At 36.5% G+C, this 12,410-nt stretch overlaps 2 protein-coding genes and 1 long non-coding RNA gene across 5 annotated transcripts; 1 reads left to right on the top strand and 2 right to left on the bottom strand.

The window, feature by feature from the left end:
- Positions 1-423: 423 nt before the first annotated feature.
- Positions 424-3,107, bottom strand: LOC127241300 (cytochrome P450 78A5-like). The gene is made up of 2 exons (XM_051260274.1): positions 1,972-3,107; positions 424-1,326 (listed from the first exon to the last, which is right to left on the bottom strand). The coding sequence occupies exons 1-2, from the start codon at positions 2,956-2,958 to the stop codon at positions 718-720; spliced, it is 1,596 nt and encodes a 531-aa protein (XP_051116231.1). The 5' UTR covers positions 2,959-3,107; the 3' UTR covers positions 424-717.
- Positions 3,108-7,900: 4,793 nt separating this feature from the next.
- LOC127239974 (COBRA-like protein 1) lies at positions 7,901-11,468 on the top strand. 3 transcript variants are annotated; one of them, XM_051258393.1, is made up of 7 exons: positions 7,901-8,043; positions 8,363-8,501; positions 8,757-8,836; positions 9,330-9,786; positions 9,874-10,030; positions 10,687-10,961; positions 11,044-11,468. In XM_051258393.1, the coding sequence occupies exons 2-7, from the start codon at positions 8,396-8,398 to the stop codon at positions 11,325-11,327; spliced, it is 1,359 nt and encodes a 452-aa protein (XP_051114350.1). In that variant the 5' UTR covers positions 7,901-8,043; positions 8,363-8,395; the 3' UTR covers positions 11,328-11,468. The 3 variants fall into 3 exon arrangements, with proteins under 3 accessions (XP_051114350.1, XP_051114335.1, XP_051114342.1); XM_051258378.1 differs by lacking the exon at positions 11,044-11,468 and adding an exon at positions 8,232-8,299 and having other exon boundaries at positions 8,424-8,501; positions 9,874-10,848; XM_051258385.1 differs by lacking the exons at positions 7,901-8,043; positions 11,044-11,468 and adding an exon at positions 8,136-8,299 and having other exon boundaries at positions 8,424-8,501; positions 9,874-10,848.
- Positions 10,563-12,410, bottom strand: LOC127239991 (uncharacterized). The gene is made up of 2 exons (XR_007836281.1): positions 12,052-12,410; positions 10,563-11,294 (listed from the first exon to the last, which is right to left on the bottom strand). It is a non-coding gene; the product is annotated as an uncharacterized LOC127239991 (long non-coding RNA).

The following is a 12,410-nucleotide window of genomic DNA, read 5'->3' as shown; positions in this document are numbered from 1 at the left end:
TTTTTTAAATATAAAATGGATATTTTGAAGTAAATGAACAAAAATGATATTTTAAAAAATGACAAAGAAAATACAAATTAATAATATAAAAATAATTTGTAAAGTTCTCTTAACAAATATTTTGATTTGAATTTAATTCTTTTAAAATTTAATTTAAATAATACTATTTTATTGTACAAAAACTCCCTCCATTCCCTGTTATGCCCATCTTGCCATTTTGTTCACATCTTATATCACTTTTTTTAAAAAAAAAAAATAATTACACTTAATTAATTTTTTTTATTAATATATTTTAAATTATTTTATAACCCGACATACAGGATGAAATATTTTATAATTTTGATTTAGGACGAAATCAATCAAAAACCAATAATTTCATTCGGGGACATAGAAGCAAAAAAGATTATACGAGACAAATCAAAGTAAGACAAAGGCAAGAAAATTTCCAAAAGTGGGAAATCGAAACATTCTACTAGAAACTAAACAAACACAGTCAGTCCATCATCATCATCATCATCATCGGATTCTGCTAAAGCTATATCGACATGAAAATGAAGCTAAAACAAACACCAAATTAAAGCCAAACCAATCCCTAATCCCACCAAAAACTAAACTTCCATTCCATCTTCTTCCTCACCTCTCTCATAAAAACCTAAACCAAACCAGACCTTACCTTCTTCCATCTATGGACACGACACTCACAGCCATATCGAAACCTTAAAAACTCCGAGCCACCGCCTTACAAACAAGCGGCTGTTCCATTTCCAACGACAGTTTAAGGTTCTCCGACAAATCCACACGGTGCTTGTCCGATTCGATCCAATCAAAGTTCCTAAGCAATTGCGCGAGCCACAGCTGGACTGTTGCCAGCCCCATCGTCTTCCCCGGGCAGACCCGCCGCCCGGATCCGAACGGGGCAAGCCTCAGGTCAGACCCCATTACGGCCACATCAGCAATTAGAAATCGCTCTGGTCGGAAAATTTCCGGATCGGGCCATATTTTGCTATCGTGGGTTATTGACCACATGTTGACCATTGCCGTGGTCCCCGCCGGGATAAAGTGGGGCCCCAAAAAGGTGTCGTCAATCGCGAGACGGGCCCACGAGAGAAGCGGTCCCGGAGGATGGACCCGGAGAGTCTCTTTGACTATGGCTTGGAGGTATGGAAGGTTTGCGAGATCAGAATCGGTTATTTTTCGATTGTCGCCGCCGATCGCGCGGTCGATCTCCGATTGCGCCGCGATTTGGATGTCGGGATGAATCACCATTCTTGCGAGAATCCATTCTAAGAGAATCGCCACCGTATCGGTACCTCGGAAGATCATTTCCTAAGTATGTAATAAAAATAAAAATGTTAAATTGATCGTGTCGCCTGAAAGTTCAAACTCAAGCTCAGTTCCTAAGTATGTAATAGATATAAGAATGTTAAATGATCATCTCGCCTAAAAAAGCTCAAGTTTTATAAAAGCTACAAGCAAATACATTTTTAATTGCATATTGTATTATATAGTGTTATGATAATACAAAAAGGTTATTCCTTTAAGCATTGTTTGGATAAACATTTTCGATTTTTTAGTAAAAATTATATGGATGTTGCAATCACCATTAAAAATGAAGATTCTCCACAATTAAAATGTATATGCACAAAATTGGAATAACAGGGAAAAAGCATATATGCAATTCCAACATATATATCTGAAAAAATCACAATCAAAAGATGCAAAAATAGATATGTATATATTCCTTAAAACCCATATATTATTTATTAAATAATTATCTCAAATATCAACAAAAGAAAAGAACAAAATGCATGAAAGAAAAACAGTACAACATGTAGGTAACAAATGCATGTTGCCTGGAATTAATATATGTACAAAAAAAGGATTTTTATTTAATTTTTAAAAAAAATAATTTATTTTTTTTAGAAAAAAAAAAGAAAGGGTTTCTGCAAGAATGAACAAAAAGATTTTTACCCAAAGAACAGCGATCATGTCGGAATCAGACAGACGATTCTCCTTGTGTTCTAAATCGAGCAAAACATCGACAAAGTCCTGAGAATGATGATCATGATCGACGGGAAGTTTGGATCTTTTCATACGATGCTCGTCGATCATCTTTCCGACGAATGCATTTACTCTTCCGACAAGTTTCTTACTCCTCTTTCTCACTCCTTGCAAGTCCAGAAACCCTAAAATCGGAAAATAATCCCCCAAATTGAACATACCCAGCAATTCGTAACCTTCTTTAACGAGCCACTCAAGCTCGAGACCACCGTCTGCGGCGGCGCCGCCGCCGGAGAAATCGTAGCTCTTACCGAACACGGTGGTCATGACATTGTTGAGGGACGCGAAGTGGAGGAGATTTTTTATTTCGACGACATTGTCGGAAGCCATTCTCGTCTTGATTTCCTCCACCATTTTCAGACCGATTTCCTGCCGGAATCTCCCGAAGCCCGCCACTCTCGCCGGACTGAACAAATGCGCCGCCGCGATCCGCCTCAAATTCCGCCAGTACTCTCCGTACGGCGCAAACCCCATTGCCCGATCGAACAGCAGTCCGTACGCCGATTCCTTGACCGGCCGGTTCGCGAAAGCCGAGCTGTTGAGAATCTCTCGGGCGGTTTCCGGCGAACCGGAGATGACGTGGCGGCGGAGCCCGACGGAGAAGGCCATCAGCGGCTCGGCCTTTGAGGATTTCGCGAGAGCGGAGAGAGCTCTGTGAGTTAGCGAATTTGTGAAGGGCAAAATCAGGCCTAAGATAGGGAGGCCCGCGGGCCCTGGGATCGCGGGCCGGGGCTGAGCCCGGGCCCGTGACAAAGCCCATGCGAGGCCGCCGGGAGTGAGCCAGAAGGCGAAGACGGCGGCGAGGAGGAGGAAGCAGAGGGAAGCCTCGGCGGAGGAGCAGCCGGAGAATGGGATGAAGAAGGATGTGAAATATTCCGGCGACGGCGGCGGCGACATTGGAGCCGGTTTTTGGTTTTTTTTTTTTTTTTTTCACACACTCTTTCAGGCGGCGGTGGCGACGGCGGAAGGTGGGCGGGTAGTTGAATCTGAAAGGTTTACTGTGTGGTGTGCGTGAGAGAGAGAGAGCGGGAGGAGTGAGAGAGGGTGGAAACGAGGAGACGAAGAGTGTGACAGAGGTGTATATATAGAGGAATTTCTTGATTGTTCTACCCGAGGTCCCGGGAGTTCGACGCCTGGATTGATCTGGGCCGTTTGTTTTGGAGGAGGAGTGGTGGGAGCTTGGAGTCCCGGGAGTGTGGGGGTTTGTGGGACGTATTTGCCTTTTACCAGAGGTAAGAGGGGAAGTGGTGAATTGATTTGATTATTGATAATTAATTATTTATTAACTCTAAATTGATTGCGATTAATAATAATAATATGTAATTAATTAGGGGTTTTGTTTTTATTTATTGGCTATTTTATTGAATTTAATTTTATTGTGAATTATAGAAGGCGTTGGAATTTGGAAAGGGTGAAGCAGAGGAAGCAGGCACTTTTGTTTTGATAATAAATAAGTTGTTCAGAAGTCTTGAAAATAGTGAGATAAATAATAAATGAATAAAAGAATTTATTTTGATTATATTGAAATTTGATAAAAAAAAAATAATAATAATTATAAAAACATGGTTCTAGTATAACTAATTTTGATTTTAATATAAATTTAAATTTTATTATGGAGACGGGGTGTAATTTAATGGCAAAGACCTTTGCCACGTTGCTACGTGTTTTCTTTTACTATGAGAACCCTATTTCCGGGTTTTCTTTTTCTGATTTGTTGTGTATTTAACAGTAGAATATTTTTGGAGATTTTCACTGTGAAATTGAAAGATTCTTTCCACCGTAGGCTATGGGAGTGTCTATAAGAAATTTTATGATTCGATTTTTTTGTTTCGTTCCATTTTTGTTAAAATAGTGGGATTTTTCTTCGTTGGATAGAAGATAGGCATTGCCAGGGTATTGTTTGGCTAGCGCCGGAGTTATTCGTCATTGTTTTAGTCTCCTATTTGTTAATAGGTTGACCTTGAAAATTTTGAATCACATCGTGTGTTTCTTAATAAAAGTTTTATTTGGTTCCTTTATAAACTTGTTTTTAGAAAGATCATTCATGTTCGAGATATTATCTTTGATGAGCAGATCTTGTATAAAAACAAGTCGAATGATGAGTGTAAAAAGAATCCAAAGATGATTGAGTTGGATATTTCCAAATACGAGCCTGAGCAGCCAAGCTCAGGATGATCGAAATGTAGCTAATGTTGAGATCAAGCCGCCTACCCTCGTTACTGAGAATGTTGAAATCTTGACAGAAGTTAATCTGAAAAGAGTGATAGCATTGAGAATATTCATGAGACAACATTGTGCGCCAGAAAGATACGCCCTTACTCTTCATTATTTACTTTTGATTGACAGTGCTGAACCATAATGTAATGCAGAAGCCAAAGCTAGTCGGGAAACTGAGTAGTGAAAACTTGTTGATAAATGAACTCTCTCATAACAAACCAAAGATGAGAGTTGAGTGAACTTTCGAAAGTTAGGAAAAAGCATTGTATAACAAGTGGATCTATAGGATTAAAGAATAAGCAAATGAGAGTACGCGATACAAGGCCAAATTGGTAGTGAAATAATATGAATAGAGATATGGCATCGACTAAACTAATGTGTTCACTCATGTTGTTAAGCTACCAACAATCCAATTGGTCTCGTTCATGGTAGCATCCGAGAACTTGGCGCTAGAAAAGTTGGATGTCAAAAAAGTTTTCCTTCATGGCGACTTGAATGAAAATATCTACATGATGCGCCAAAAGGATATGCACTTCAGGGACAAAGAAGTTTAGTATGCAAGTTGAGAAAGAGCTTATATAGCCTTAAGCAAGCACTGAGACAGTGGTATCGGAAGTTCGACGAATTCATGCATAAGATCGGCTTAAGAAAATGCAATATCAACCACAAATGCTACTTTAAGAGGTTTGAGGGTTCATATATAATATTATTATTATACGTGGATGATATGTTATTGTCAGGACCTTGTACTCGAAAGATTGCAAAGCTGAAGCAACTATTAAAGGAAAGATTCTTGATAAAGGATCTTAGAGAGAAAAAAACAAATTTTTGGCCTTTGAATAACTCAAGATTGAGATAGTAGGAGGTTGAGTCCCTCACAAGCAGAATATGTGAAAAAAAGTTTTGAGGGGGTTCAACATCAATGATGCAAAACCCGTTAACACACCTTTGGAGAGTCACTTCAAGTTGTCTAACAAGTACTCGCCAAAGAATTAGTCGAAACGTGCTGAGATGAGAAGTGTTCTATATGCATCTGCCATAGAAAGCTTGAAGTACACAATAATTGGTACATGGTCGGATATAGTACATGCAGTGAGAGAAATGAGCCGATTTATAAGCAATCATGGAAGGTAACATTGGGAATGAGTGAAGTGGATATTGAGGTATTTACGAGGCACTGAAAATAAAACACTGTTCTTTTAGAGAAGAACATATCTTAATATATTTTTACTTATGATGAGAATAATATCATGGACTTCGAAGCTGTAAAAGATGGTTGTTTTGTTGACGACAAAAGCTGAGTATATTACAGTAACATAGGCTAGTAAGGAGATAGTTAGTTGCAGAACTTCATACTTTAGTTGGGAAAAAATCCAAAAAATAGTTGTTTTACAACGACTGTCAAAGCGAAATCCATTTAGTAAAGAATTCTACATTTCATGCAAGAACGAAACATATTGAGTGGGGGTTTCACTACATTCGTAAGTTATTGGAAAGTGAGATTTTTAAACTGAAAAAGATTCCAGAATAGAAAAATACAACATATATGTTCAACCTCAATTTGATTCAATGAGTGAAAATGGAGGTTTGAAAGTCTTGCAATGACTAGTTGAAGTTAGAATGCAAAAACAAAGAATACTTGGACTTCAAGTAGGAGATTGATGTTTTGTGAAAGTTCAAATTCAAGAGTAAAAAAGTCTTTTATCTATATTTTTTACGAACTACTCATATAATATCAATATTTTTTAAATCTCATACTCAACCCAATTAAGATTATAGTCCAGAAAGAGTATTATTTTCTGTTATCAAATATAATATTAAATTCAAACTAAAATCAAATGAAGCATAAGGTTACAAAAAACAAAGATTCAGGGGGTGTATCATTACATGACTAAATGGGCTACAAAGTATAGGCCCAAATGGTTGTTGAGATACAGCCTTTTCTATTTTGGCCCAATAAAATTAAGACATAAACATATATATTACAAAAATAATTGTGTGCATTTAGTTTTATATTTCCAATAATAATAATTTATATGCATAATTTTTAATAAAGATACTCTTTTCGTTTTAGTACTCAAAACTTTTGAAACACGAGTTTAATGTGTGATATTTTTATTATTTTCTCTCTCTTAAAATAACAAGTACAATATATATTTAAAAAATAGGAATATTTTTAAATCACATACAAAAATAAAAAAATAAAAAAAATACACACACATTTTATGTGAAAAAAAATTATATTATTTATTTAATAAAATATTAAATCAAATAATTATTATACAAACTCAAACCAAATAAATCCAATTACTGTTTTTCTTTCTAATCTATACACAATTTTATATTACTTGAAAGACTACCTTTAATTGAAAAATATTTTCATCATATGATATCAAATATTTAAATAAAAATTTGAAATTAAAAAAAATTCATCCAATATATATTAATTATGGGTTTCTTTGTACAATTTTTTTTTTTTCCCAATATTCAACACAAAATATAAATTTTATGTAAATAAAAATATTATTCCCTTCGTTCTTCAAGCTTATACTATAAAAATTCCTTCTTTTTATTATCTATTAAATTTATACATTTTGTATTAATGATAAAAAAGTTATCTATTGAAAATATTTTTACGGTTCTTTTAACATATACTGTAAATAATAATTTTATCACTATAATATACTTTTACTATCATTAGTCATTTAGGGTGTTATTGTTTGGGGATTTGTATTTTGAGTTGAGATTTGAATAGTAAAAATTTTGAATTTGAATAATTGTATGATGTGATATAAATAGGTGTTGATGTGTTGTTTTAAACGTAAAATTGATTTTTAATATAATATATAAAATAAAAAATAAGTGTTTGATTTGATATTTTTAGAGGAAAAAAATTGAATGAATAGTGAAAAAAAATTCAATCTCTCAAAACAAAATAAACTTTCTAAAATATTTTCAAGTATTTTTTTTAGTTATCTTATTTTTATAATAAAATATTATTATTTTTACCTACATATTTTTTATACTTTCTCTGTCATGTAAATAAATATTTATTTGTTTTTTTGCACTTAATTTTAAAAATATTAGTATTATATTGGGATATAGTAAGAATAAAATATAAATGATTAAAATAGCTTTATTAGTACGTGTGATATAAAAATAATGACATTTGTATCCTAAATTATAGGGGTATTTATAATATTAAGTAGATAATATAGTTATTAAAAAAATAAATACTAGATAAACTAAAATAAAAAAATAGATATTTTATTATGAAACATAGGGAAATAGGAACAGTATTATTATAGTTCTCCATAATGTAAATGTTAAATAAATAAATGCTATATCCCCGATAACATCCGAGGAGCGTTGCAAGAAACTCCTATAGCAAAAAATATTTAAAATGATCCCGGACCTTCGACCAGATTATATCACCACTATTAAAATACATTACCTCGACAAAATAAACGGTCTAGATCCAATATGGCGCTCCGATCACGGAACCTCAACAAACTTATCATCACCTTCAAAATTGGTGGGCCCAGAGTCGTCGTCCCCACCAATTCCCAAATTAGGGTAAAAAAAGCCCTAATTTTGAGACCCAAATCTCAGCCATGGCATTGGCAGGCACCGTAATCGCTCAGCTATCCTCAATTCCGCGTATGGCGCAATACTGTCTGAATCAGCGCTCTCTCCCCAACAGTCATGAAAAGCGAGGCAAAGCTCGATTCCTCCATTGGCGAAGGATTTCATCTGCCATTTTAGGTAAACGATGCACTGTCAGTCAAATTTTGGCTTTTATCTCTACAGTTGGCGCTTTAAATTCCAACAATTTCGAACTTCCAAACGTAAAAAAAAAAAAAGAAGACATTACTCATCCTTCACTTCGCCACTCGCCATTGCCATTTCTGACTCCATTCCTCTTTTACACGGTTTCGCTTTTGCTTCCCCAGGAATTGAATTGCCTATACGACACATAAAACACTACTGTGCATTTCACGCGTTCTCGAGGCTTCTAAAGGTTTTCCTCCTTTTTTTTTCTTTTTTTTTTTTTTGGATTTTTCGTCCTGCGATTGTTCATCAGGGGGAGGAAACCGTCTGTAGTCGAGATTAGCAGATGAAAATGGAGCTTTTGTTGCGAGCAGGACCGCCATGGCAGCGAATCGATGGAGTGGCGTTCTTAATGGGGATATCAGTTCTCTGCATCGGTTTTCTTCAGATTGGTGAGTTTGCTCTGGAATTTTTGTCGAAATCCCCAGTATTTCATATGCTGATTTTTGTTTCAGTTCTTCCTGGATTGAATTTTGATTTCTTTGGGGATGTTTGATTGTTCTTCCATAGCTGAGGCTGTTTGATGTCACTTTAGTTGCCCCTTTCGAATGAAATCAAGACAGACTTCTGTCACTGTTCCATTGCTTCTTTGTCCGAACAAATTGATAGACTGTGTAGAGAATCAAAATGTGCTTCTCTTTCTGCAGATGCTTACGATCCACTCGATCCTAACGGGAATATTACAATCAAGTGGGATATTAAGAACTGGACGCCCGATGGATATATCGTAAGTATTTGATTTGATGTTTTGTGAAAAAAAAGTTAAATGTTATGTGTACTATCAAAAATTTCAATCCGTTAACATTGTGTGTAGTGTCGTAAATATTTGATTTGATGTTTTGCAAGACAAAGTTAAGGTTACGTGTACCGTCAAAAATTTCAATTCGTTAACGCTATGTGTACTGTGGTAAGGATTTGATTTGATGTTTTGCGACAAAAAATTAAGGTTATGTGTACTGTCAGTCAAAAATTTCAATCCGGTAATGTTAAGTATTTGATTTGATGTTTTGCGAGAAAAAGTTAAAGTTATGTGTATTGTCAAAATTTTCAATCCGTTGTGTATTGTCGTAAGAATTTGATTTGATGTTAAAGATAATATGTACTGTCAAAAAATTCAATCGGACCTCAAAACTATGTTGCAATAACATGGGGTTCTTTGAACTCCTAAAAATCCCATTTTGGCTATCAATCGATTGATAATTTCTCTGTTTCGACATCAGGCTTCCGTTACCATCGTTAACTATCAAAAATTTCGACACATTGAGGCACCAGGATGGCGACTCGGCTGGGCTTGGGCGAAGAAAGAAGTGATTTGGGACGTGGTTGGCGGGCAAACTACCGAGCAAGGAGATTGTTCGCGATTCCAAGGAAACATTCCACATTGCTGTAAGAAGAATCCTACGGTCGTCGATTTAATGCCGGGAACGCCTTACAACAAACAAGTCGCGAATTGCTGCAGGGGCGGAGTCATAAGCGCCGCCATCCAAGATCCTGCGACAGCTATCAGTTCGTTTCAGCTGAGTGTTGGGCAGGCCGGGACGAGCAACAAAACTGTCCGTTTGCCCGAGAATTTCACCCTGCTGACTCCCGGCCCCGGCTACACTTGTGGCCCGGCCAAAATAGTTGATCCGACGAAATTCCCTTCGCAGGATAAGAGGAGGTTTACGCAGGCGCTAAGTAAGTTTCTCGGTATGGTGGCGTTTTGCTTTTATTGTTGATTTGATTTAGGATCCGACTCCGGCTGTGTTGTTTGATCGTTTGCAGTGACGTGGAATGTTACTTGCACTTACTCGCAATTCCTCGCCCAAAATGCTCCAACGTGTTGCGTCTCGTTGTCTGCGTTTTATAATCAGACGATTGTAGGTTGTCCGACTTGCTCTTGCGGATGCCCAAAGATCGCTCAACCGGGGAGCTGCGTGAAGTAAGTATTTGTTTATTCGTTGTTGGAGGATTATATAATAGATAATTAATGATGCATTTTTTACGATTTAAACTTTTAGATGAGATAGTCATATAATATATAGTATTAGAGCGAGAGATTTTGTGTTTGAGAATTTTTGGATGAGATGACCATTTAATATGGGATTAGAATCGGAGTTCTGTGTTCGAAAACTTTTAGATGACATAGCCATTTAATATGATATTAGAGCGGGAGGTTCCGTGTTCGAGAACTTTTAGATGAGATGGTCGTTTAATATGATATCAGAGCGTGATGTTCCGTGTTCGAGAACTTTTAGATGAGATGGTCGTTTAATATGATATCAGAGCGGGAGGTTCAGTGTTAGAGAACTTTTAAATGCGATGGTCGTTTAATATGATATCAAAGCGGAAGATTTTGTGTTCGATAACTTTTAGATGAGATGGACGTTTAATATGATATTAGAGTGGGAGGTTCAGTGTTTGAGAACTTTTAGATGAGATAATCGTTTAAAATATGATATCAGAGCGGGAGGTTCAGTCTTCAAGAACTTTTAGATGAAATGATCGTTTAATATGATATCAGAGCGGGAGGTTTAATGTTCGAGATCGATCAAATTATTTGGATCGATCTTTCGATGTTGTTTTCTTTTGTTTCAGCTCCGACTCTCCTCGCATAGCTTCGGTTGTTCCAAACGATCCGAACAATCCAACGCCTATTCTCCGTTGCACCCGCCACATGTGCCCGGTGCGAGTCCATTGGCACGTCAAATTGAACTACAAGCAATATTGGCGCGTGAAGATCGCCATCACGAATTTCAACTTTGCGAAAAACTATTCGCAATGGAGCCTCGTCGTGCAGCATCCTAACTTCGACAACCTTACGCAGATCTTCAGCTTCAACTACGGATCGATCTCAGAATACGGCGTCATAAGTAAGCGACCAATTCGTACAAATTCGAATGTATGCAAATTGCGCGCGCCGAGTTATTGATCTAACAATTTATCCGTTTGCAGATGACACAGCGATGCTATGGGGCGTCAAGTATTACAACGACTTGCTGATGCAATCCGGCCCGGCTGGCAACGTTCAATCGGAGCTGTTGTTCGGGAAGAACAAAGGCTTCACATTCGACAAAGGTTGGGCCTTTCCGAGAAGGATTTACTTCAATGGCGATAATTGCGTGATGCCGCCGCCAGATAGCTACCCGTATCTCCCGAACGCCGCGGCAGCGCCGCCGTTGATGGCTGCGACGATGAGCATTATCCTGTGTTTGGTGGCGCTCTTGATACATTTTTAGGATATGATTTTGTAGGATATGACAATGTTTTTATACTCTCTCTCCTATAAAACCACCCTAAATTTTTTATACTCACGAAGAGCACAGATTACGTTTTGATTGTAGATTTTTAAATATTAATTTATAGTAAAAAAAAGATAAAAATGCCTTTATTAGTTAGATGTGTTATAAAAATGATGATATTCGTATAATATATAGTAAGTTGCAAGAATATTTATTATGTTAGGTAGGTAATACAATTACTAAATTATAAAATAGTATCATTGTTTTAGAATGGATAAAGATTGAAAATGGTATCCTTTTTATGGGAACGAGTATTAAAATTATATTAATTTATAGTAAAAAAGATAAAATTATCCTTATTAGATTGTGTGATATAAAAATAATATTATTTATGTAATATCTTAAAAGTCGGATATTGATTACGATAGATAGACAGTACAATTATTTTAAAAACTACAAAAATAAAAATAGTATTATTTTTATGAGATGTGCCCAAATAATAGTCTTATTTGGTCTTAAAACAATAGTCCCTTCTATTTTTGGTAACTAGCAATTTTCTTAGAAAATTATCACAATAATTATATAAAGTAGAAGCATTTTGATATTTTAAAAATACTTTTATACATGCTATCAATATAATACTATTATTCATTTTTTTGTGTCCATCTCAAACGTACATATTTTGGGACGGAGAGAGAGTATTATAGTAATGGAAAATTACCTGACTGTTAAGAGGTCGTGGCGGCTCCGGCGGCGGCAGATCGGATAAGATTGCCGGAGAAATGAATGGAAGATTTTGAGGAGACGAAAAGAGGGGGGAAATCCCGGAGGCCGTAGGAATGGGTGGAGTTGGAAATCGGCGGCGGAGGCGGCGGCGGATGTGATTTCCAGCCCACCAATCCCGACGGATTCCGGCGGCAATCAGCCCCCAATTTGAGGCCTCTAGGTGGTTATGTGTTAGGTATGGAGAGTGGGTATATAAAGAAATGGGGAGTGGAGATGATTGATGATATTATTGGATAGATGGATGGATGGATGGATAAGGATGACGTGATGCGGCGTGGAATTGTCGGAAAACAG

The sequence above is a fragment of the Andrographis paniculata genome, unplaced genomic scaffold (assembly GCF_009805555.1).
Source record: "Andrographis paniculata isolate CXL003 unplaced genomic scaffold, ASM980555v1 Contig18END, whole genome shotgun sequence".
In the NCBI taxonomy this organism is placed as follows: domain Eukaryota; kingdom Viridiplantae; phylum Streptophyta; class Magnoliopsida; order Lamiales; family Acanthaceae; genus Andrographis; species Andrographis paniculata.
Note: the sequence above shows the minus strand (reverse complement) of the source record. Positions and strands in the feature narration are given on the sequence as shown.

Coding starts and splice junctions, on each gene's coding strand:
- LOC127241300 (XM_051260274.1), bottom strand. CDS start 2,958: ATGTCGCCGCCGCCGTCGCCGGAATATTTCACATCCTTCTTCATCCCA. Junction 1,327..1,971: donor ACATGATCGCTGTTCTTTGG/GTAAAAATCTTT, acceptor TTACATACTTAG/GAAATGATCTTCCGAGGTAC.
- LOC127239974 (XM_051258393.1), top strand. CDS start 8,396: ATGAAAATGGAGCTTTTGTTGCGAGCAGGACCGCCATGGCAGCGAATC. Junction 8,502..8,756: donor CATCGGTTTTCTTCAGATTG/GTGAGTTTGCTC, acceptor CTCTTTCTGCAG/ATGCTTACGATCCACTCGAT. Junction 8,837..9,329: donor GGACGCCCGATGGATATATC/GTAAGTATTTGA, acceptor TTTCGACATCAG/GCTTCCGTTACCATCGTTAA.